The 26,010-nt window shown below is 38.9% G+C and overlaps 2 protein-coding genes across 4 annotated transcripts; one reads left to right on the forward strand and one right to left on the reverse strand.

Moving 5' to 3' along the window:
• Nucleotides 1–15,351: 15,351 nt before the first annotated feature.
• LOC147626960 (L-type lectin-domain containing receptor kinase IX.1-like) lies at nucleotides 15,352–17,011 on the forward strand. Of its 2 annotated transcripts, none has more exons than XM_086816119.1 (2): nucleotides 15,352–16,233; nucleotides 16,324–17,011. In XM_086816119.1, the coding sequence occupies exon 2, from the start codon at nucleotides 16,344–16,346 to the stop codon at nucleotides 16,794–16,796; it is 453 nt and encodes a 150-aa protein (XP_086672245.1). In that variant the 5' UTR covers nucleotides 15,352–16,233; nucleotides 16,324–16,343; the 3' UTR covers nucleotides 16,797–17,011. The 2 variants fall into 2 exon arrangements, with proteins under 2 accessions (XP_086672245.1, XP_086672244.1); XM_086816118.1 differs by having other exon boundaries at nucleotides 16,341–17,010.
• A 1,194-nt stretch (nucleotides 17,012–18,205) lies between these two features.
• Nucleotides 18,206–21,489, reverse strand: LOC147626961 (uncharacterized). 2 transcript variants are annotated; one of them, XM_086815524.1, is made up of 9 exons: nucleotides 20,648–21,489; nucleotides 20,195–20,302; nucleotides 19,987–20,067; nucleotides 19,810–19,898; nucleotides 19,642–19,716; nucleotides 19,451–19,518; nucleotides 19,273–19,338; nucleotides 18,976–19,170; nucleotides 18,206–18,778 (listed from the first exon to the last, which is right to left on the reverse strand). In XM_086815524.1, the coding sequence occupies exons 2-9, from the start codon at nucleotides 20,276–20,278 to the stop codon at nucleotides 18,702–18,704; spliced, it is 735 nt and encodes a 244-aa protein (XP_086671650.1). In that variant the 5' UTR covers nucleotides 20,279–20,302; nucleotides 20,648–21,489; the 3' UTR covers nucleotides 18,206–18,701. The 2 variants fall into 2 exon arrangements, with proteins under 2 accessions (XP_086671650.1, XP_086671649.1); XM_086815523.1 differs by lacking the exon at nucleotides 20,195–20,302 and having other exon boundaries at nucleotides 20,648–20,912.
• Between the last annotated feature and the right edge of the window lie 4,521 nt (nucleotides 21,490–26,010).

The raw sequence follows: 26,010 nt of genomic DNA on the forward strand, positions 1-26,010 counted from the left end.
CAAGATGAATATCAGTATATTCTTCCACTAAAAGTAAAAGGGCTTTCATATTCCCTCACCTCTATTAGAGCTTTTGTTGATGACAATTTGGTGGACACATTGAATGGACTTTTGGCAGAGTATGATTAGCTTCAGACATCTATCTGAAGTCAAAAAAAAACTTCCCAAATTTTTGGGACATTATAGCCCTTCTTATCACTAGGAGATGAATATCTATGAGAATAAATAATCTTCTAGAAATATGCAGGAGAAGGCCTTCTACATGGAGACAAGTAGAGATAGAGGTAGATCATTATCTAGAGATAAAGGTGTAGGCCATAACAGAAATCATGGATAGCACAACAATAGGAATCTAATGTATAAACAAGAGGAAGAGGCCACTCTAGATGCAGGGGGGACCAGAGATGCTGAGATGGATGGCAAAGATATCAGAGTAACAACATGGAGTGCTATTATTGTGGTAAATATAGACAAATAGCTATAAAAATCACAATGATATCAAAAGTGGAAAGCTACAGCCAAGGAAACTATGCATCTTCAAGAAAGCAAGCCAAAGATAGAAGTACGTAACTTTTTGTAATGTAGTATCATATGCTTAGTTCTATGTTTACAAATGTAAGGAACCCTAGATATGTATGGTATGTTGGTTTAGATGCTTCTAACCACATGACCAGTCATGTATAGAGAGTGGTTTAGAGATGTGCAAAAAATTTAAAAAAAAGGTATGTGAAAAACAGGTGATAATTTTATGCATCCTATTGTGCGTATTGGTAAGGTGTCATTGTCTATACACGATGGTAAAATGAAGTACATGACTAATGTACTTCATGTTTCAAACATAACAAAGAACCTGGTGTCTATTGTTGGTGGATGAATGGTTGAGCAAGTTTTGCAAGTTTGAGGTTTAACCCTCATGGCTATTATGTAAAAGATTTTAATAACTAGTGCTGCATGGTTGCAAGGACAACAAAATTGGTGAATGTTATTGAATGTAAACATATCTAAAGTGAAGGTTGCAACGTTTACACATAGTACATGTTTGATTGTAGACGAACATTTGACATAGGCATATTAGTCATGTGAATATTCAGTGGTGGTTAAAAAATATGCAAACCCAAAGCATTGTCATAGATTTGTCGAAGCTCAAAGTAGATGGAATGCACAGAAGTATGTAAAGCATGCCAATTGGAAAATAGTCTAAGCATGCATTTCCACATGATATGAATGTGAGGTAAAGATCATTGGATGTAGTGCATTCTGATATCTAGGGACCAACAACTAGAAAGCTTGGGTAGCCTTATCCGCATGTACAAGTGCATTCATGAGTGTGCTCAAACAAACATAAAGTTGAATTCAATTATACAACTTGTAAGGTGCTAGGCTGCATGCTTCGTACGACATAGTGTTATTGTGCTTTGTGTTGCATCAATTTTGACACGTATTGCTGCAACTATTTTGTTAAGGCCTATTATTTCCTCTACGTTTCATGATGCCCCATTTGCTGTATCGATTGTCAAGACAATGTTCTAGATTATCATACACTTGGCACCTACTGCAACTTTATGTATTTTGTTAAAGTTGATATCGCCAATCCAGTGCTGTAGGAAAGGTTTATAGAGGTCATTAGTTTTCATGCTGACACTGACTATCTTTTTTTGAGTACAAATTTGGGAGCATTATGTATTTGTCTGTAGCATCCAGTATCATTATACTTGCCAGCTTCACATTAGTCATGCAGCTTTCACTTTCAATATGACGTCGCCTTGTTAGAAATTAACACACGCCACATCCAGGACATAGTGCAATGTTGCCGACAGTAATATCACACTGTAAACGCCATTACTCATAAAACATCTCCACGTTATACCATGTGGAAGTGTTTGGCATTAGTATTTGTTTTCTTTTTCCTCGAAGTCTAATTTTTGCAGCACGTCTTCTTTGTAGGCATGTATTTCCCAAGTTTCGGTTTGTAAGATTCCTGCCTCTAGCTTTTGAGGTGTAAAGGTGTAAGAACCTCCCCTTCTATTCTTGAAATTATTCCCCTCTCTGAAATAGAAGAAATATCTTGTTTTACCCTGTTTTGGCCTAGAGAGAGAGAAAATGTCTAGAGAAAGATAATCCAAAATTGAAATATCTTTGGATATAAAAATCCTCCTAGTGTCTAAAATGGATTTCCTTGAAACAAAAGTTTAAAATGAACTTTCCAATGTGCATTAGGAATTAATTGAAAATGGTATAAGGGACCATAGCCTAAGGGTCTACATTTTCAGAAATTTTAGGATTATGGTCCTATGGGCCAACTGGATTAATCCAAGTGTTGGGATGAGATAAATCCAAAAGAATAAAAGAAAATACCCAAAAATTAGTAAATGCTCACTTAAGATGAAGAGTTGACTGAGTATAAGGTTTATTAGTTAAAAATTATGAGATATTACTTTAAAAAAATGAGATATTTTAAAATAATGATGCATTTTTGACACCTTGGTAAGGAAAGGTGGACTCTTCAGATAGGCACCTTTTTCATATGTGTGCAAGGGTTTTTAATTCAAAAAAATTATGATATTTTTATCTTTCCTCTCTCCTGATCAAACCAAATAAAAAAGAGAGCCAAACTGGTCCAAATCTTGTCAAACTGAACCTAAAAAATTCTAGAATCCAGTTGGACTTGGTTAGTGGCCTCCCTCACCTATAAATAGACCCTCAATCATTTGTAATTGGATATGGGAGCTATACCATGCCGGTATTATATTAAAATAATCATATTTTCTATTATCCCTTAAATTTTTCTCTCTCTTGGGAGCTTGGAGCTCTCTCTCTCTACAACAACTCTTGGAGTTGCTCTTCTCCTCTTGGTGGACAAATTGATTGGTCGGGGGCTTCATTGCAATTAGAGAATCAAGCTAAACGTGGAGGTAAAATTAATTTTTTTAGAAATTTTTAGATTATGATCTAATTAAGGTTCCAATGGGCCAACTGGATTAATCCAAGTGTTGGGATAAGATAAATCTAAAAGAATAAAAGAAAATATCCAAAAATTAGTAAATGCTCACTTAAGATGAAGAGTTGACTGAGTATAAGGTTTATTAGTTAAAAATTATGAGATATCACTTAAAAAAATGAGATATTTTGAAATAATGATGCATTTTTGACACCTTGGTAAGGAAAGGCGAACTCTTCAGATAGGCACCTTTTTCATATGTGTGCAAGGATTTTTAATTCAAAAAAATTATAATATTTTTATCTCTCCTCTCTCCTGATCAAACCAAATCAAAAAGAGAGCCAAACTGGTCCAAATCTTGTCAAACTGAACCTAGAAAATTCTAGAATCCAGTTGGACTTGGTTAGTGGCCTCCCTCACCTATAAATAGACCCTCAGTCATTTGTAATTGGATATGGGAGCTATACCATGCCAGTATTATATTAAAATAATCATACTTTCTATTATCCCTTAAATTTTTCTCTCTTGGGAGCTTGGAGCTCTCTCTCTCTACAACAACTCTTGGAGTTGCTCTTCTCCTCTTGGTGGACAAATTGATTGGTCGGGGGCTTCATTGCAATTAGAGAATCAAGCTAAACTTGGAGGTAAAATTAATTTTTATGATTTTTTTCAATTTTCTCAATAACTTTCTTCTTCTCAATCCCTCTCAAGCTAGAGAAGCTTTCTAAATGATTGTTTTAATTAAAATCAAGCTTTCTCTTAAAGTCTTAATGTTTAATTAAGAGAAAGTTAATCTTTATACTTATTTACAATACTTTCTTTAAGTAAATCTCTCTCTCTAAAAGAATAGCAATCTTTATGGCTAAATCCCTTGAAAAAGAATGCTTCTCAATGATAGTCTCTTAATTCAAAGCTAAACTCTGAGCTTGATAAGCTAGAGATTAAGAAAATGATATTTTCATGATTTTGTGCTATTAAAATAATAGTAATTTCTTTTAGATTTTTTATAAGTAGTTAAAAACTACTCTTATTCATTCTAAATGAGAAATGGATCCTAACAATTTGAAAAAAGAGGAATGTTGAAATTAGCTTAATCTAGCAAGATAATCATAGTTATGTTTAATTTCATGATTAAAATTATGATTCGAATTCATAGTTTGATTTTAAGCATAAAAGAGGAACTACTATCATATTTTCATTACAAGCTTTTATTCTTTAAAAAAAATTTAAGAATTATCAATAATAGCAGCAGCGAAGCTATGGTGAAAAATTTTAAAAAAATAATACATATCTTATTTTTATGCATAATGCTAAAAGAGGATTTCCTAATACCATATTCTAGGATTGGACATCCTATGCAAAAAGAATTATTTTCATCATATTCAAGAGAAATAAGTTTTTTTATAATTATGCATAATTAATTGACTATGAGAAAAGAGTAATTTTTGGTAAATTTATTTTTATACAAAAAGAGAAATTTCTATGATATTTGAGATCTAAGTAATTAAATGGTAAAAGATGAATTTTTGGTAAATTTATTTTTATACAAAAAGAGAAATTTTCATGATATTTGAGATCTAAGTAATTAAGTGGTAAAAGAGAAATTTTTGGTAAATTTATTTTTATGCAAAGAGAGAAATTTCCATGACATTTGAGATCCAAGTAATTAAATGGTAAAAGAAGAATTTTTCGCATAATTCAAATTATGAGTATTTATCAGACGTCAAATTTTGAGTATTATTATTTTTGAAAAATATGGGTAGAATTGATTTTTGTAAATCCCATGAATCTTTTACTCAAAAAGAAGAATATTGAATATATTTTACTTGAGAAATTTAAGAAAGAATATGAAAATATCCATCGAGAAAACTTGGATAATTCTTATTCAGAAATGAGAATTTGGAATCTCTGGGAGGATCGAGGATCCAATGAGTAAACGGAAGTTTAGAATTAATTCTCATTAATAAAGCTTAAGGAAAATACAATACTTAAATGCTCTGTCTGATTTTTTCCTATTCAATTCTGATAAGGTTTATTTTTCCTTTTTAAACCTTCAACAACACTCTGATAAGTAGATTCAATGGGATCGAGAAAAAATACCTTTAACTAGGCCAAGCAATTGGCAAAAACTTAGAAAAGTCTCATCAGTGTATCGAAAGTAAAAAACGGTACTAAAAGTGGATGTGATAAGATGTGATATGGATCTGAATGAATATAAATAAATGTGATGAGATGTAAATGGATATGATGTGATTAGACGAGATCTGATGTGGATCTGAATGAATGTAAATGAATGTGATGAGATGTAAATGGATACGATGTGATTAGACGAGATGTGATGTGATGTAAATGTGATGTGATAAGATGTGAATGTGATGTGATAAGATGTGAATGTGATGTGATGAGAGGTGATGTGATGTAAATGGATGTGGATGTGAATGTGATAAGATGTGATGTGATGTAAATGGATGTGGATGTGAATATGATGAGATGTGATGTGATGTAAATGGATGTGGATATGAATGTGATGAGATGAGGATGAGACGTGATGTGAATGGATGTGGATATGAATGTGATGAGATGAGGATGAGACGTGATGTGAATGGATGTGGATATGAATGTGATGAGATGTGGATGAGATGTGATGTGATGTAAATGGATGTGGATGTGAATGAGATGGATGTGGATAGATGTGAATGTGAATGAATGAATGAATGTGGATGAATGCGATGAGCTGTGAATGGATGTGGTGTGATATGGATAGATGTGGATGTGATGTAATGTGGATGGAATGAATGAGATGTGATATCGATAGATGTGGATGTGATGTAATGTGCATGGAATGAATGTGATGTGATGTGGATAGATGTGGATGTGATGTAATGTGGATGGAATGAATGTGATGTGATGTGGATGGATGTGAACAAGATGTGATAAGATGAGGATGGATGTGACGAGATGTGAATGAATGTGGGATGTGAATGGGTGTGATGGATGTGAATGGATGTGATGAGATATGAGTGGATGTGGTGAGATGTTCAGATCAAGGAAGAGACTTACACTTGGATCATAGAATCCAACGCTTCTTTCCTCATCAAGAGGTACAGCTGTTGATTCTTCTCCATAGAACAAGGGTTATCCGGGATTTACTTCAACTATCGTAACTTAACAGAATTGAGTCTCATTTTAGGGATCCATCAGACCAGCCTAACCCCATCCAACCATGGGTTAGCCAACCGCCCAACCACTGTAGTGATAGGATCCATTTTGAAATTTGGTTATATTTTGCCTCCCGTGTAGTATCAGGGAAAAGAGTTCTCAGGCCCCCTAGCCGGCGCTTCAAGCAAACTTCAAGATAGTCACACCACTTACACACCCAATATGAAATTACCTGTTTCACAGATTCAGCTGTCTTTAAACCAAACTTTTAATGAAACCATAGTATCACTGATCAGAATCCTCCAAAATATCTAGCTTGAGTTCCAATTTGCAAGAATTCCTTCATCGGTGTACCTATGGCATCATTGGTTACCAGAACTCTCACCACCTGTTCACTCAGGGGCCTTTTCAATAGTTCCTAGCTCATAGTACCCGGAAATATATTCACTTAAGAAAATCCAGATGGACTCTTTGTTGAAGATCAGCAAGATCAACTAACAGATCCATATAAAAGAGCCATGGACTTATCCGTTGAGGACCAGCAAGGCCAATCAACCAGATCCATGCCTGAGATCAAAAAACAGCTCTAACACCTTGTTTTATTTTCTTCCACGACGCACGTGTGGGTATCTTCGGTGACCCAGAGCAGCCTGAGCACCGTATGGTCAGCACCCTCTAACCTCCTTCGTAGGTCACCTAGCGCTTCACTCATAGGCCGCTTCCTTGGTCCCTTATCCACCGGGGTCGGATCAGTTTGGTTAGTTAACGCTTTTGGCTACATTAGAATAAAATTATCTCGGAGGAATCACCCGTGCTTTCTAGGCGAGGGAAGTTTTTATGGAATCGGTTTTGGAAGAATTGAGGGATAAGTCTCTTGTCCGGATATCCGTGGGCGAGTACCCGAGTGAGAGGCTCTGCCCTGTGCAAGAAGTGCTACTTCCGCTGCTAGCATTCCAAAATTTGTTACGCGGAGGGGGCAGGGATCTTTCAACTGGTATCAGAGCGAATAGGCTAAAGTGGGTCAACCGAGAAGCAAGAAATGTCAAAAATTTATGTACCAGTAAAAGATATTAATGGTGTGACGATGAAATTCATATAAATTGATATTCAGAATAAAGATTCATAAATTGGAAAGTGGGTCTTCAGATGGAAGTACCGTAATTGTATGGAATCCCTGACTTGCTTGAGGCCTAGATATGATGATATTTACCTTATATCTCCAAGGATCGTGACTACCCGTATATACCGTGGGTATATCTGCAGCTCTTTACTGACAATATATATGAGTAAATCTAAGACCTTGAAGTTATAAGCAAAAATGCTATCCAGAGGATGAATTCAAATGCTGGTTGATATGATTTTTGAATTCTGGTTGAGAATTGATGAATTGATTTGGATTTTGATTGAAAGATGATGATTTATGAATTCTAGTTGAAAGAAGATAAGTTGAACAAAGCCACAATGAGGATGAATGGGACGAATCCCAGTGTGATGATGTTAGTAACTAGAAGACGATTATGACTTCAGCAAATCACTATGAGATTAGTGGATTGTGTTGACAGATTGCTGTTGTTTGACCTTTGACCCAGTGGATCTAATTAAGGAATGACAAATTGAGAACTAAAATTCTCGTGGAGGAATGTTCAGATGAAATTTTCGGTGTGATGGACCATTATTGTGTTAAGAATATGAATGAATTATTCTCTGATAATGAGTTATGTATGCTCTTCTTGTAGAAGGGATCTTTATCCCAGGATTCTGTGGGGGGCTGACCAAACTATAAAGAACCCAAGAATCAGTTGGATCTAAAGTCGGATTTGAATTATAAATAAAGTGGTCTTTTCACCTGAGCGTCTTGGTTAATTTGGAAAAAAAAGGACTTAACAAGAATTTTCTTATTGATAGGATCATGGATCGAGGTCGTCGTGGTGAGAATGTTACCCCCAACTCGATGAGGAAGAGCTCGATCCGGTTGTTCGTAAAACTCTTCATAGATCGCAGCGCCTGGACCTTTCAGGGTGAAGGAAAAAACTTGGGTGAGGCTGTGGAGGAGAAGTGGATCGAAGCAATGGAAGAATACTTCAATGTCACCGGGTACAACGAGAAAAGTAAAATGGCCCTTGTAAGGCTGAAGAAGATAGTAGAAACAGCTAGAGTGGCATGGAGAAACCACTGCGAGACAAACCGTCTGGATCGGAACACCCACAGACATGGAATGATCTCAAGATTTACCTAAGGAAGAGATTCTGTCCTCCTGGATTTTTAGAAACCAAGATGAACGAATTCTTAGAGTTAACCCAGGGGAGTAGAACTATTGAAGTGTTCGCTCTCCTCCTCAAGTACTCACCGCTGGATGAAGAATAGCTGATGGCCGTGTTCATTTGGGGACTGAATGAACCTTTGAATATCCTAGTCAAGAATACCAAGCCAGTTTCCATGGCTGAATCAGTGCGGATGGCGAAGGATTTCGCCAAGGCCTTTGATGTCAAGGTCCCGCCAAAGCCAGCACCATCATCTTTCAAAAGATTTCTAGCTCCGGAAGGTGATTCCATCTTTCCACCGCCTAAGAGACAACAAGGTTAATCTCAGGATATGGGAAGTTCCAGAATAAAAGAAAGGTCCTTCTCCCGGAACTCAATCCCCTGGAATTCAACTTCAGAAGTTCCACCCTTGAACAAAGAAGTGAAATGCTATAACTGTCAAGGATTTGGACATTGCAGTATGGATTGCCCAAATCCTTTTAGATCAAGGTTTGCAGGGCAGGGAAGTCAGAGACCAAGATTTCAGACTCTAACTCCTTCCTTCCAGAGTAATCAAGTTCCTTTCCGTCAAAATCAGGAAAATCCCATAGGTAGACCCTCTAACCAATCCTCAGTTTCAATCCAAAGTAATGCAAGACCTCTGCTCTCAGAATAGGGAAAGTCAAAGAGAAATGTTCCCAAATCGGCCGTCCACTTCCAAGGCAGTAACGATGGAAGTGATTGAAGAGGAAGAAAATGAAAGAGATTATACTCCACCTGCGAGATGAGGACATCTTGCGTTTTTTAAGTGGGGTCGGATGTAAGATTCCTCCCTCTAGCTTTTGAGGTGTAAAGGTGTAAGAATCTCCCCTTCTGTTCTTGAAATTATTCCCCTCTGAAATAGAAGAAAGATCTTGTTTTACCCTGTTTTGGTCTAGAGAGAGAAAATATCTAGAGAGAGATAATCCAAAATTGAAATATCTTTGGATATAAAGAAAGAAAGATTTTCATCATATTCATGAGAAATAATTTTTTTTGTAATTATGCATAATTAATTGACTATGAGAAAAGAGTAATTTTTGGTAAATTTATTTTTATGCAAAAAAAGAAATTTCGATGATATTTGAGATCCAAGTAATTAAATGGTAAAAGATGATGTAACGTCTCTCCCAAGCCATGTATGTATGTGTCTCTTTTAATATAGATTTTAATAAGAAAAGAGAGTGTAATTAGAAAGAGTGAGACAATAAGGCTAGAAACATTAGAAAAGTGTTAGAATAAAAATATTAGCTCAAAAAATCCTAAAAGAAATAAGAACATAAGAATAGTTCTATTAAGAGATAAGTATCCCCAAAAATAGAATTTCGATTTTAGGTGATAAGAGGTCATATTTAGAGTACTTTTACACATTTAGAGTCCATGCATACTAAAAATGTGGAAAAATAACGCGTTTCTAAAGATGGTGCGTTTGTGGCTATATACAGACGTTTTTGCCTATTCTGCCCGCGTTGGCTTGTAGACCAGATGCCTTCCCGTTCTTTTGACTAGTTACATGACTATATTCTGAGTTTTTATCAGAGAGTTATGGCCGAAACAGTTTGCTGTTTCTGTCAGGGTCTCTACATAGAGAAAACTGTGAGAAGACAGCAAGTAGCCTCAAGGTAATCCTAGAGTTTGAGATGCATATATCCCTTCATTCTTATCTAAATATCTCAGAAAATAAGCTTAGATTGCTATAGTCTTTCGGAGGAAGAGACCAAACTCCATAGCTTTTCTTTTAGAGAAAGAATAGTATGCCATAGCCCTGTAAGAGAAGGCTATTTTGCCACCATAGATCTTAGAAAGAGAGAAGAGTCACAGTATGAGTAAGAGGAGATAAAGCTTGGAGATGATTGGATGATTTCAATCGTAAGACAAGGTATTAGAAGACTCTATTCTCATATGTCAAGTTCTAAAGCTCTTGTTAACGAGCAAAGGCAATGATAAACGACAAATTTCTATAAGGTATATATATATTTTGTTTTTCAATTATATATCATTCTTAGGGGTTGAGGTATGGCCCCGGCTTCTCTATTGATTGTTACAGTGATTTATTTGATTGATTTACCATTTAAAGTTTATATTCTTTTAAACAATAGTATATGTCGTAATAAAGAATGTCTTATTGCAATCTCAAGTTGAAATGCTAAAATCTGTGTGAGAAAAGGATTGTTTTCTTAAGAAAGTAACATGGATTGTAGTCCTATGGTTTAGTGAGTAAATGGATTGTTAAATTGGTTAAATTAAGGTACAGGTACAACTCTCCCTGCCTTGACGCTGCCCCGTTCTTGTGCTTGTATAGCCGGACGGCGGAGACGTTAGTAAGGCCCGGAGTTGGCCCATGGTATCCCTCATACCATTGGGAGAATGAGGTTCGCCGATTGAGGCGAGTGATTGTGATGCTGCCTAGTTCTGAGGGCCCAGGCTAGTGCGGTGAATTAGCCCACCCTAGTGCGCAGACATCCCTCTAAGGAGCGGGAGGATCGAGCGATGGAGCCTGAGAGGGCGACAGGCCGGCTTGAGTCCTCGCCAGCGGCCGACGATGAGGTGTATGGTCCCGTAGGGTTTTGCCCAGCATGTGGAGGCTGGAAGGCCGAATTCTAGATCATCGGCGGTATAAAGGAAAAGAATAAGAGAGCCACTTTGGCTTGTATGAAATTGATTCATGATTAAACTTTGTTTTTATAAATCTTGTCTTTGGTATGATTGTATTGTAGAAAAAGGCTGTTTTAACAAACCTTGTGAAAAGGCCCTTAATTAAGGAACATGTTTGTTTATGTCAAACAGTGTGGTAGGATTAATTAGAAAACAAATTGACGCGTGAGTAGGGTGGAAAGTGGGAGGATGGAATGCCCCGACGGCACCATCCTACGGACGGGTGGACCCGATTAGTCGGGTAGCTTTCCAATAGATTAAGTGAAAGCCCTACGCTAGATAAATAGGTTCTTGGGCAACTCTATTCTAAAAGACTAGGCCAGCGGCTGTGCCTTGCATAAGATGAGGAAAAAAGCGTTGCCTCTAGAAATCAAGTCTTGTAGTTGCCCAATTTATGTGATCAATTACCCTATGGGTGATTTGATTTTAGAAGACCACGCTCCCCCTGCGGGATAGAACTAAGTCTTACCTATGAATCATATCCTTGAATCTCTGTATGGTCAAGGTGTCGATGAGTAGGAAATTTTCTCTAAGATAAGACTTAGCGCACTATCTTAAGCGTTTCCCCTATTTGTGGAAGGGGGGAACCTTACAGATGAATTTTTGGTAAATTTATTTTTATACAAAAAGAGAAATTCCCATGATATTTGAGATCCAAGTAATTAAATGGTAAAAGATGAATTTTTGGTAAATTTATTTTTATGCAAAAAGAGAAATTCTCATTATATTTGAGATCCAAGTAATTAAATGGTAAAAGAGAAATTTTTGCATAATTCAGATTATGAGTATTTATGAAAAGTAAAATTTTGAGTATTATTATTTTTAGAAAATATGGGTAGAATTGATTTTTGTAAATCCCATGAATCTTTTACTCAAAAGAAGAATATTGAATATATTTTACTTGAGAGATTTGAGAAAGAATATGAAAATATCCATCAAGAAATCTTGGATAATTCTTATTCAGAAATGAGAATCTAGAATCCGGGAGGATCGAGGATCCAATGAGTAAACGAAAGTTTAGAATTAATTCTCATTAATGAAGCTTAAAGAATGAAAATATAATACTTAAATGCTCTTTCTGAGTTTTTACTATTTAATTCTCATAAGGTTTATTTTTTCTTTTTAAACCTTCAAAACAATACTCTGATACGTAGATTCAATGGGATTGAGAAAAAGTACCTTTAACTAGGCCAAGCAATTGACAGAAACTTAGAAAAGTCATATCAGTATCGAAAGTAAAAAACGATACTAAAAGTGGATGTGATAAGATGTGATGTGGATCTGAATGAATGTAAATGAATGTGATGGGATGTAAATGGATGCAATGTGATTAGATGGATGAGATGTAAATGGATGTGGATGTGAATGAGATGGATGTGGATAGATGTGAATGTGAATGAATGAATGAATGAATGGATGTGGATGAATGTGATGAGCTGTGAATGGATGTGGTGTGATATAGATAGATGTGGATGTGATGTAATGTGGATGGAATGAATGAGATGTGATATGGATAGATGTGGATGTGATGTAATGTGGATGGAATGAATGTGATGTGATGTGGATGGATGTGAACAAGATGTGATAAGATGAGGATGGATGTGACGAGATGTGAATGAATGCGGGATGTGAATATGTGCGATAGATGTGAATGGATGTGATGAGATGTCAGTGGATGTGGTGAGATGTGAATGTGATGTAATGAGATGTGAATGAATGTGATGTGATGTGGATCTGGTTAGATATGAATGGATGAGATATGATGTGGATAGATGAGATGCGATGTGGACTTGGGTAGATGTGAATGGATGTGAAGTGATGTAAATAGATGTGAACGTGATGTGATGTGATATAAATGGATGAGATGTGATGTGGATATGTTGTGACGTGATGTGATGAGATGTAATATGATGTGATTGGATGAGAATGGATGTGAAGTGATGTAAATAGATGTGAACGTGATGTGATGTGATATAAATGGATGAGATGTGATATGGATATGTTGTGACGTGATGTGATGAGATGTAATATGATGTGATTGGATGAGAATGGATGAAGGACGATGGGAATAAATATGATTGGATGTGGAATAAGCAATGTGAATTGATGTAGAAGAATGTGGAATAACGAGAAATGATGTGGAACAATGTGGAAAGATGAGAGTTCGTTAGAAACTGTATTAATGACCTATTTTTAAATGATTGTTTTATGTCAAGAATGCTGGGAAAGCATTTTCACCATCTTGTGAATGAGGTCGTGGAGACCTAAGTGATAAAGTTACAACAGTAGCTGATGGAGAGTCAATGGAGGACGTCTCGCATAGCAAGGTCGGCCGAGATCTTAACCAGCCTCGGTTCGCGGTTTAAATGGTGAGCTTCCCCGGTACGGTGGATGAGGGACCAAGGAAGCGGCCTATGGAGTGAAGCGCTAGGTGACCTGCGAAGGAGCCTAGAGGATGCTGACCATACGGTGCTCGGGCTCTAGGTCGCCGAAGATACCCACGCGTGCATCGTGTGAAAGAAAATGAAACAACGTGTTAGAACTGTTTTTTGATCTCGGACATGGATCTGGTTGATTGGCCTTGCTGGTCCTCAACAACGGATGAGTCCATGGCTCTTTTATATGGATCTGTTGGTTGATCTTCACACGGAGAGTCCATCTGGATTTTCTTAAGTGAATATATTTCTAGAAACTATAAGTTAGGAACTATTGAAAAGGCCCCTGAGTGAACAGGTGGTGAGCGTTCTAATTACCAAACAATGATACCATAACTACACCAATGAAGGAATGATTGCAAATTGGAACTCAAGCTAGATATTTTGGAGGATTATGATCAGTGATACTATGGTTTCATTAAAAGATTGTTTTAAAGATAGCTGAATCTGTAAAACAGGCAATTTCATATTGGGTGTATAAGTGGTGTGACTATCTTAAAGTTTGCTTGAAGCGCCGGCTATAGGGAGCTTGAGAACTCTTTTTTCCGTAGTACCCGGGAGGAAACATAACTAAATTTTAAAATAGATCCTATCACTGCATTGGTTGGGCGATTGGATAACCCATGGGATTGGATGGGGTTAGGCTGGACTAATGGATCCCTAAAATGAGACTCAATTCTATTAAGTTACGATAGTTGAAGTAAATCCCGGTTAACCCTTGTTCTATGGAAAAGAATCAATGGTTGTGCCTCTCTTGATGAGGAAAAAAGCATTGGACTCTATGATCCAAGTGCAAGTCTCTTCCTTTGGTTGGATCAGTTTGGTTAGTTAAGGCTTTTGACTACATTAGAATAAAATTATCCTAGAGGAATCGCCCGTGCTTTCTGGGCGAGGAAAGTTTTTCTAGGTTCGATTTTGGAAGAACCGAGGGATTAGTCTCTTGTCCGGATATCCGTGGGCGAGGCCCCGACGAGTGAGAGGCTCTGCCCTGCACAAGAAGTGCTACTTCCGCTGCTAGCACACCGGAATTCGTTGTGCGGAGGGGGCAGGGATCTTTCACGGTTTGCCATGCTATCTATGAAAATGTTTAGCAGTTTTAATTGACATATCTTAAAGGCAAAGTTCAAAATTAAGAAACATACAACCATGCAGTTTTACTTATAAATATCTTAAAGAGATCGAATGAACATAAATCTATAAACATACTTGGAAAGGATGATAGAGGCATGTCCGCTATTGCAAGCCTATGCTTATGATCAATGGAGTTCTTAAAGTACCTCGCAAAAAAGATAATACAAATTGGTTAACACATCTGAATCTGAGTTACATGTCATTATTGAAGTCATGAATTTTGTGCTTGTTTATGTGAGTGTTTAAAAAAAAAACATACATAAAGTATGGCAAGGAGTTGGCACAGTCCTCAAAATTTTATAAACATAAGGGAATGTGCCCTTTCCCCATTTCTTAAATAACATTCTCAGTATATCGAAAGTGGACCAAAGATACACCTTCAGTGTTGAAAGTGGCCATTAGTTTGTTCAAATATAAAAGAGGGAAAATAGGAATACCTTTGTCAACCTACGATATTGAAGTCGATGATACGACGAGTCTCGTGTGATATTGTTTCACGTTAATGTAGAGCTATAATTGTTGTTCAATGCGCACAAGTTATCTACGACCTCGTATCCAAAGCCGCAATCTACAAAAAAACTTCCAAATTAGGAACAAAATTAAGATGCAAACAAAGCTTCTCCAGACTATCAAAAAGAACTTGATCAAATAGCTAAGCCTAAAGAGGGCATGCTTGAGGGGGGGTGTTATCTCTTGGAGTGCACTAATTAATGTAGAGCTCGACATCTACTATGTAGTATAACCCTACCTTTCTAGATCCCAACAGCGTTGATGTCAATAACATCATCTCAAGCAAGTGTCAGGCAGATCTTGATTTTACTCTTGCAAATTCATCCTCTCTATGCCTGGGTAGACTCCTCTAGCTCAGAAAGCTTGCTGGAAGTGTATGCTACCAATCTCTCCAGTACAAAGCCAAGCTCCCCACTACTCTCTTACAGCATCAACTTGACCCACTATTTGCCCCAGTATGTGTTGGTTGGGTTTTCGACTGCCCCACTGGGTCGTCTTCTAAATACCCTTATATTCTTTCCTGGAGCTTCGAAAGTTCAACTATTGGGGTTTTCGCAGCCCCACCCAATAGCATGTCCACGGGTGGGCTTGCTCCGCCCAGCCAGGCAAAGAAGGGCTCCAGAACCGGATTGTTTGCGGAATTGGGTGCTGGGCTTTCGATAATTTTGGCACTTCTGGTGTTGCTTTGTAGCAAGACGAAAGAGGAGGAGATCTCATGAGGGTAGATCTGACATCCCATCCGGATTGGATCTGAGCAAATTGCCTTCCCCTTCTCCTTCTTATGGGCCTCGGAAGTTCACATATAGGGAGCTTAGCATCGCCACCAGGCATTTTAACCAAGCCCAGCTGTTAGGCCGAGGCAGATTTGGCCCTGTGTACAAAGGGGTTTTGTCGGAAGATGGAAGAAGTGCATCACCTAGAAGTCTATGCAAGGGGAGGAGGAGTTCTTGGCAAAGGTGACCATAATCAGCCGAATCCGGCATCGACATTCGGTGCAGCTGAAGGAGGAGTGGTGCCGTGAAAAGGCCTATCTGCTACTGTTGGTTTACGAGTTTCTACCCAACAGCAACCTGTACCATCATCTCTTCGACAAGGCGACAACATCGACGCTTGATTAGAGCTCCAGGTAGGCAAAAATATCACACACTTTATGCTTGGAATAATCTTGATTAAGTCATATCGTTCTTGGATTAATCATGGTTAAGTTGTGTATGAGATCGCCTCCCTCCATAGCTGATGTTACCCTTGAGATCAAGTTATCACATTGCCAAGTACCGCATCGTGTGTGGATTGGGATCTGCTTTGCAATACCTGCACGAGGAGTGCGAGAAGGTGATCGTGCACCAGGACATCAAGGCCAGCAACCTTATGCTGGACTCCAATTTCAATGCAAAGCTGGGTGACTTCGGCCTGGCATGTCAATTAAGGGAGGGTGTGCAAGGGCATAAGATGTTGGTTGCCAGATCGGTCAAGTACATGGTGCCACAATGCTACGGCACAGGGAGGGCTACTGCCGAGTGCTTTGGAGCGGTGCTGCTGGAGGTAGGGTGCGGGCGGTGGTCGGTCGACAGTAGCCTACTGGCAGAATACAAAGACCGGGCCTCCAGTCGAAGGGTGAGCCGAGCGAGGCGGCAGGTTAAATGGCAATCTAATCTTCTATCCTTGCTCCCTTTTCTACAAGGATGTTAAGCTACCCAACGTAAAAATGACATCAATAAAAAAATGCCACTATTATGTATCATTCAATCAAAGAACGCCACTATTATATACTGTTCATTGATGTGACCACACTAAGGTGTGAGTTTACTTCATGAAAGAGAAAAATGAAATGTTTATGCACTTTCAGAGCTTCAAGACATGGTTGAGAACGACCAAGGCATGTATATAAAATTCCTAAGATCAGATGGTGGGAGAGAATAATCCTCTAATGAATTCAATAATCATCTAAGAGCATGGGATAAAGAAGCAATTCACATATATCTACACCCCATAAAAATATAAAGTTGCAAAAAGGAAGTATACGCATATTGTAGAAGTTGCCCGTAAATTGATGAACAAGAAAGAAATGCTGAGAATTCTTGGCAATGATCCAAGCGTACGCACATCTATGGGGGTCACATATCTAGTAGTGGTGGACAAGTTGAGATATGATGGGTATACAGCTCCATCATAATATGGTCAAAGCAATCCAAGAAATAGAGCCCACATGTTTTCAAGCCCCCATCATTATACCTATGTGATGAAAGCAACACAAGAAATAGAGCCCACATGTTTTTAAGAGGCCGTTGGAACAAACATTAGGAAGATTCTATGGATGAAGAGATGGCTGCATCATTCGATGCAAATGAACATGGGAGTTGGTATATTTGCTAAGGAAAAGAAAATTGGATGCATCAAGTGCATCTATACAATAAGCTAAAACTTCTGACTACACGATGGCTGCCATGTCTTTGCTTGGGCATACACTCCTTGACTTGCTAGGGTGCTCTTTGGTATCCTCCTCCTTGGTGGCCACCTTAGAGATTTAACATTTGGAGAGTGGTCCCAATCTCTGTTGACAAGGTTTGGAATTTGAGGGGGTGGTCAACACGACAAGGTGAGGATTAAGAGTGTTACAATTACCTAAAATCATAAATATCAGACGAGACCTAGGCGTTGAAAAGTTCAAGATGTCCTCATCCACCGCCAAGGGTACGATATTCATTCATGGGGAAGCTCAATTGTGACAGTCCAATTATCGGGAGATGTTTTTATCGGGAGATGTTTAATACAGAATGAGGTTGTCATTTCGCAAGACAACGTTGTGACTAACCCTGGTATCAACTACCAAGGCGAGGACATAGCTAGGCGGTCTTTCTAAGGCTCTAGCTCACTATACTTAGAGATCTCATACACAAGAAATGACAAGTCTTCATGCGAGTATTAAAGGAGATGAAAGCTTGCATGTTCTTTAGAATTATAAAGAAATCTAAGAGCAATTTTATAATAAACTTATGTTTCATCTTTCTACACAAATTTGGAATTTCATCATGAAAGATGGTTTATTAGGCAAAAATATCGCTGTATGATCATAGACAAATGGTCAATTCACTCGTTGATTCTGTATAAGCAAGCTTTATTGCTTCATCTTTGAATATAATATTTTGAGAAAACATTGGAAGTCCCTGGGCAGAGGTCAACCTTGACAAAGTTTGACGACCAGATTTTGACTACACATTCCAAGCACCTCCAAACATGAAAAACTTCTCGAGAACTTTACCCCATGCATTGCAAGGCCTTTCTTTGCCTTCAAAAGTTTCACAATTACCTTCTTGTCAATCTCTATGTCACCCTCTTTGAACTCACTATCATGCAACAATTACTACGGCTAGTCCCTATGAGAACAGAGTGAAGCAAAGATAATGATGAGAGCAGATAAACATGCAACTGGTGTTGAACAGTGGTTTTCCTGACAATCAAGTAACACCCATGACCATCCACGATCTTTCAAACAAAAAAACTTCTCAATACATCCGTTTGTAACCCTCTTGTTTGAGAAGGGAGGACCACAGCAACCAAGCATCCTTATCAACATGCCAATCCATTTCGAGACCTTCATCTGCCTCTGCTTTGTCCTCGACCTCGACCTTCTCTGCTTCTTCCTCGGCCTCCACCCCTACCACGACCCCAGCCTGCACAAAATTGTGAAAACACTGCATAAGGAGGGGAACATACAAACTATGGCCACAGGTCCTGCAGAATGTGGTGAGGTGAAGATAAGTGCTGCTGTGCAACAAGCAAGAGCCCTGGCACCAGAAAACAACCACCCATTCCAGTTACTGCTAAAGCTGTCTCAACTTGCTTGCTGGTAGGAGAGATCTGTACATACCTCGCCCCCAAGAAGCCATTTCATAGTCACCATAACCCCCATCTTCATATCTGCCTGTGTCTGCTTGTGGGTAACCAATGTTGTAGCCTCTTCCGCCTCCACGATAGGCTCGACCCCTACCACGGCTTCGGCCCATTCCACTGCCGACGGCCTCTTCCCCAGAATTATTATAATATCCACGACCAATAAGCGTAGCTTCATGAACAACATATCAGCATCAATTTCAAGGCACTAATAGATCATTTAGGATTCGATGACTGCATCCAAAATGTCTACTATTTCAGTGGAGATATCCACCTCTTCCTCTGCCTTGGCCATGGCCAGTACCACGACCTCTTCCCCATGCCACCCCACCTGCTGAGCCTACAAGGCACAAACCCAGAACCAACTTGTCATAAACATCAAATGCAGACAAATTTCTATGCATACTCCAACATGGCACACAAAAACAGAGGAAAACAATCAAGTTGCACACCTTCATTGCTGGCATAGTTAGGATCAGCTGGACCCCGGACTCGTTTTTCTGCCAATGGTGGTTGATACCTGCAAAGCCACACCGTGAGCCCATCTCAAAATTAGTACAAATGCATTATTACTCTGTATAACTCAAGAGGTTTAAGCACAACCACCACCTAGTCACATTGTGCACTTTGGTTCATGACTTACCCACTTGAGGATACATCGAGCTCCCTCTTTGAGAGAGTGATAGTAATCATGGAGACATGCCTTGTGGTCTCGATACTATCAAGATTTACAGTAAGACATGTCAATACTTTCTAACATTTTGAGAAGAAATAGATAATCTCAAGTAAGGAATCACATCTTGATACTCACGGCACAAGACCTTCCTCCAGTGGTTCCCACAAATCAGTGATGTCAATGGAGCTAATAGCAACATTTTGATGCAAGCCTTCCACTCTCCTCTGTTAGCACTCGTTATCAAAACACGGCCACACCATACAGAACAAGACAGAGACATGTATTGCAATCATATACAAGAGGTTCACTTACCTTTATAATTTCTGCCAGCAATACTGTCTTGTTTATAGCTCTGCCCATGGCCTTCAAAACAATCTCAGACACACGTTTGTCCTGCAACCAAAATTGAATATAAACTCTGGCTATAGAACAGCTACGAACCTTAAAGTAGAAGACTTAATCCCTTACAAATAACTGCCCCTAATCCTGCAGACATTTTGGCTAGGGTTTCAGCACTCACCAAACCTTCGAGCAGTATGGTTAGGGTTGTATTTACCCCAAAACCATGTGGCCATATGGCTAGGATTTTAAAACCTACAAGCATTACCCGCAGTCAGGGTTTCATACCCTACACAGCATGCAAATCATCTGGTTAAGCTTAAGGTTTCAATTCCACAGAAATCCTCATCTAATTAGGGCTTTGATTTCCCCCAAACAGACATGCAATATAGTTGGGGCATCCGTCAATCTAACCCAAGCTCAAAGCAACAAAAAGAGCAACGAAACTCAGCATACAAGGGTTTCCAGAACACGGAGAACCAAGATACAGAACGCAAAGCTTAGACTTCTTTGAGACCGTGTTAACAGTTACAATGAAACCGCTCTGAGAACAAAACCCTAAGTTGTAGTGAGAACAGCTCGAAGCCATGAAAACTCAACAGATTACAGTTTCAAAAAAACAGAGAACAGGTACCTGCAAGAGGGTTATTGTGTAAGAAATGTAGTTGCGCATCAAGCCCTGGGTGGTGATGCGGACCTCGTTTTCCTTAAAATGGGCATCCGGCCGCGGCCTATTGACCCGCTGGTACCTCTCCATGGCTACTATGGCTATGGCCTCTGCTGCCTGCTTGCTTCTGCTGTTTGTATACCAAGAACAATCGGAACCAAGAAGAAGACAGCCACACGGGTTCGTTTACAAACAGAAACCCAAATGGCACGCCAAGATATGTAAATTTAGGGTTTATCAAAGTAGCCCACATGTCTACGTGGTTTTAAAACTATAGAGAATTATTATGGATTTGGATTTACAAACAAGAAGAAGAGAAAAGGAATAAAATCATATGGTCTGCTTGTACGAGAGCAAGAACGAGAGGAGGAGAGAGATGCACAAGAATTAGGGTTCTTGTTGGTTGAGAGGGAGAGGGAAGGAGGAAGAGAGCAATGTGCAACGTGCTAACGTGCTAAACCATAGGGTTCTTGTTGGTTGAGAGGGAGAGGGAAGGAGGAGAGAGATGCGCAAGAATTAGGGTTCCTATTGGTTGAGAGGGAGAGCGAAGGAGGAACAAAGCGATGTGCAGTGTGCTAAACCATAGGGAGAAGGAGAAGAAACGTGATGAAGCCCCAAGTATAGGGAAGTGAACTCCTAGAGGGAAGGAGGAAGAGAGAATGAAGAACCCAAGAGAGAAGGAGAAGAAACATGATGAAGCCCCAAGTATAAGGAAGTGAAGTCCTAGAAGGAAGGAGAAAGAGAGAAATGTGCAGTGTTAGCATGTTGAACCCTAGGGAGAAGAAGAAACACGATGAAGCCTCGAGTATAGGGAAGTGAAGTCCTATAGTGGTCCTTGTAGGTGCATTGATGCTAAGTTAGGTGTAAAACAAATTCTCTTGTGTACATATATTTTTTGAAAAGAAGTGATTTTATATAGCAGTTAAATAAAGAAGAGTTGGTCTTCCACTCACATTGTTGGCCAAGCAATACTTTAGAGATTAATTGATTTTTCTATGTCACTAGATGCTTCAGTCAATTCATTCTTTCCAATCCATACCCTTATACATCATAATCTAAAGTCAATAATACATACTTATAAAAATGATTAGCCAACTAGGATGGCTCCTTCTAAATAGCGATGGTATGGCTCACCCAAACCCCCTTCTAACAAGAAGATTACTTGGCGAACCGCAACTATCGTGGTGGGGATCTTTCCATTACCTCAAGGGTTACGAGCTCGGCCACACTACCGTGTTGCACTACGTGTACTCGTCCCTCCCAGTAGATTCTTCTCAACTTTTCATTGCTACCCACTCAATTACGGGCTCCCTTTTACAATCTCTAGCTAAGGGCTTGTTCCCGCACACACCCATTCACTTGCATATTTCAACACGTGCCCTCAAGTAAATAATTCAAGCATACCTGGACCCTATACCAAGTTTCCCTCTTACTTGGTAGCCCGCGACCAGTGCCTCAAGTCCCTAACTCATAGTCCTTGACACTCTCTCTCTATTTGTCCAAGGCTACTACAAGTGCCCGTAACTTTGACTAAAGTTCTCACATATACATCTACCACATGGCCCACATCATCGGTGGCTCAGAGGTGGTTTTACTCTATTGGGGCAAGTTACATTGGCTTGTGGGGTTTCTCTCTCTTTCTCTCTCAGAAAAGATGTCCTGACTCCTTTTTCTTAGGAGTCTCCATGAAGTTTGTCGATGCCGATCCTTCTTCATTTGGTTTGTTGTAGCAGTCTCTAGCCATGTGTCCTGGCTTCCTATAGTTGTGGCAAGTGAAGGTCCTTCCTCCTCCCCTACTTCTTCCTCGTCCTCATCCTCGTGGGAGGCCTCCTTGGGTGTCGAATACTTTCTTCTCTCCAATTGTTGGGTCCAATCCTTTCTTCTCTTTGACCTTGTTCTCTTGCTCTAGTAGAGCTCCTTCAATCTCATGCAACTTCAAATTTGGTACATTCTTTAAGGTTGCCACAATGTTCTCATACTCTCCCTTGTCCACACTCATACTCTCCCTTGTCCACACTCTTTAGAAGCACAGCTAGTGCCTCATCATCTTCTACTTTCTTTCCAATGGCTGTAAGTTGTTGTTTGGTGCTTTTATATTTCTTCAAGTGTGTGGTTAAAGGTTCACTTCCCTTCATGTCAAGTTTGTAGAATTGCATTAGTAGATTTATCTTTGAATTCTTTGCTCAAGTGCCAAATAATTTGTTAAGTTCATCCCATGCATCTTTAGCTTGTTGTATCCCCGCAATGTGGTGAATGATTTCATCATTTAAGCTAAGTGCAATGAGTCCTAATGCTTTCTCATTTTTGCTCTTCCACTCATTCTTCCCATTCTCCTCTGGACATTCATCTCTTCCCTCAACTAGCCCCCATAAATTCTTCCTCATGAGCAAATAGATACCCAATGGTAAGTTTGAACCATCAATTGTTCCAAAATTTAGTGATTAGCACCAATTAATCACTAATTAATGAGATTAATCTCCTATTTTGTGTGCAGAAAATAGAGTGTACGGGGAGGCCAGATCTGGTGCCTTAGAGTTCAAATGAGCTCAAATCCTTTTAAGGGCATCAATAGTAGTTAGTCTAGTAGAGGATCAAGTCCAAAAACATAAGATTTGACCAAATAATGAATTCTTAATCTATGTTTTACCAAAATCACTTGTTTGCAGATTTGATTTAGAGCTTGATGCAGCTTCTCCTTAACGAATTGTGAAAATCTGACATCATAGGTGTGTAGAGAACCCTCAAAAACCCCGGGGGCTAAAAGGAATTAGATTAATTCCATCTGTGGAAGTGTAGATCTATAATTTTCTCTAGAAACAAGGCGCTTGTAAATCAGCAGCATGCATTAGCGATTTGAGGAATTGTTATTGCAAGCCGGTGTGTGGGGGATGTTTCCTAGATGTAGCTAAGATAGTTTTAGCTAATTTAAATACTGGAGGGAGATCAAGCCTCTCCACCAGCAGCAGGGGGTACAGAAGATTAGTTGAAAATAGCTAAAACAAAGATTCACTCTTAATCCATAATTAGCAAGGTGATTAGACTTAAAAAATTTAGTTGAATCCTAAGCTAGACTCTAATACCAAGTTGAATTTGTAGCAATGTGATGGGCTATGGTGGATCAAATGCAAGAGTCAACATGATTAGCAAGCAATTAGAGAGATTAAATTCATTGTGATTCCAAGATTTTTATCTGAAGGATAAAATCTCTAATGGTTTCGTTTTGTTTTCGCTCAATTGAATAGAGTTCTCTTGCTGCACTCCACCGATCAACTTGTCTTGAAAAGCCGTGGATAAAGGCCATTTTCAAGGTCTTGAAGTTTGTGTTAATTGTTCGCAGGCATGAATGTGATGAACCATTGACTAGCCTTTTCCACCAAGCAAAGGTTCAACGCATGTACCTTGGTGGGGAATTTTGGATTTCCAAAGGCTTCACATCTCTATTCAAACATTTGTATGTATTGAACATGATTAGTCGCTCCATCGTACTTGCCTATAATTTTGGAAATCTATACGGCTGTGTTTTGGATGAGTCATTAAGACCATGTGTGGGTACTCTTGTGGTTAGGACCTCCCTTCCTAGATTGGTCAATATGTCCAAGGTTTGGGCATTTAGGGGTTGCAAAGGGTTAGTACCTAGCCCTTCTAAAGGTTTTGGTCTTGCGGTATTGCTAAGCAAGGGCCAAATCCCAGAGGGATTAATGTGACAAGGGATGTAAAACTCGATGATACGCTTGTTGTCGGCATGGCAAATGGTATTGGGAGAGGTGCATTTGGAGTATGGATCTCAATGGCTCGAAGATTTCAGCCATTGGATTCAATGAGAGTGGTGGTCCATTTGACCCATTTATTGTTGCCATATCTTGACATTGCCAATTGTTCCCTAATGAGCAAGCACACGTGGGTTTTTATATTTTTTTTTGCTTTTTAGGTTTTCTTACAGCCCGTTAGCCTGAGGAGGCCTAGCACACCCTTCGCTGGGTCAAGCGAGATATTTTTTCGAAAAAGTGTGTACCATTGGTGTCTCAGATGGAAGGCGAGGTCTCAAAAGTGTATGTGAACGCCCTCTTAGGGGGATGAACTTTTTCCAAAAAAAGTGCATGCGAGTAGCATCCCGGATAGAAGCCATCTCAAACATAAAGCTGGCAATGAGGGTTGAGGAGGTCTCAAAACCTATTTTCCATCACAATCTCAAGATGATTTTTTTTTTCCAAAAAGATTTTTCTTGTTTTGCAGCCCGTTTTTGAATGTGTTCCAAAAGGAATTTGGGAAAACGTTGTATGAGAGAGTTTTAGTATTTTAGGAGTACTACAACTTTGTCTCTCTGACTTTTTCGTGATTTTATCGTTTAGATATTCAAAAAGTAGATTGAATATGGTATGCGGTCTTTTTCGGGCTATTTTAAGTGATTTTTAGTGCTTTAAGGCTTGTTTTTTGCCTTGATTTTCGGGTCAAATTTTGAGGATGCTAGTCGGAGGCCAAAACAATGGATTTTGCCCTTGGATGTTGACTAATTTCGAAGAGCTCGATGTAGGCTTTCCGATGAGCACTAGAACGCGTTCATCGACCTCATGGTTTAGGAGATACGAGCCTCCAAACAAGGTTGTTTTCTATACTCTCTTTTTTTCTCCCTGACCCTTTTCGCGACGTGAAAGTACAAGACCTTTCCACGCCATGAAACGAATCTCATGCGTGTTTTTTTTTGTACGCAGGCCTTTTTCACGTCGTGAAAGTCAAGGAACTTTCACGCCGTGAAATGTGAATACTAATTTCAACCTCTTACATGATCGATTTTGTCCTCGAAAAACACATTTTCTAGCTTTTTTGCCTCTTTAACTAGATTAATCATCCCTTAATGATAAAAATCAGTCAATTAAGAAAGATTAGTCAATTTCAAGAGTTTTTTTTATGTTTTTGATAAATTTTTAAATGATTAAGCTACCCCTAATACTTGCTAACATTCTAACACTCTAATGCATACAAATCAAACAAAAACCACACAAATCAAGCAAAAATTAACGATTCTAGCTCTATGTTTAAATCTAAAGAGAGCTAAAAATCACAAAATTGCAATCCATTACATTATTTGATGCAATGGATGCAAATTGAACCTAACACACTCTATGTGCACACTTTTGTTAACACTAAAAACTAGATTAAATCTAACAAAACTACACATTTAAGCCAAAAAATCATTCTTTCAAAAAAGAAAAAAGAGAGCTATTTCTCACAAAATCACACACAAATCTCCATCAAAACCATAACTTTTTCATGGTAAAGCATCAATCAGACAATGGGCAATGGGTTTGCATAGATTAGAGAGGAAAAATCCA

The sequence above is a fragment of the Cibotium barometz genome, chromosome 21 (assembly GCF_041138505.1).
Source record: "Cibotium barometz isolate CiBa-2024 chromosome 21, ASM4113850v1, whole genome shotgun sequence".
NCBI lineage: Eukaryota > Viridiplantae > Streptophyta > Polypodiopsida > Cyatheales > Cibotiaceae > Cibotium > Cibotium barometz.

Coding starts and splice junctions, on each gene's coding strand:
- LOC147626960 (XM_086816119.1), top strand. CDS start 16,344: ATGTTACCCTTGAGATCAAGTTATCACATTGCCAAGTACCGCATCGTG.
- LOC147626961 (XM_086815523.1), bottom strand. CDS start 20,770: ATGGAGAGGTACCAGCGGGTCAATAGGCCGCGGCCGGATGCCCATTTT. Junction 19,339..19,450: donor TAACTATGCCAGCAATGAAG/GTGTGCAACTTG, acceptor TGTGCCTTGTAG/GCTCAGCAGGTGGGGTGGCA. Junction 19,171..19,272: donor TGGCCAAGGCAGAGGAAGAG/GTGGATATCTCC, acceptor TTGTTCATGAAG/CTACGCTTATTGGTCGTGGA.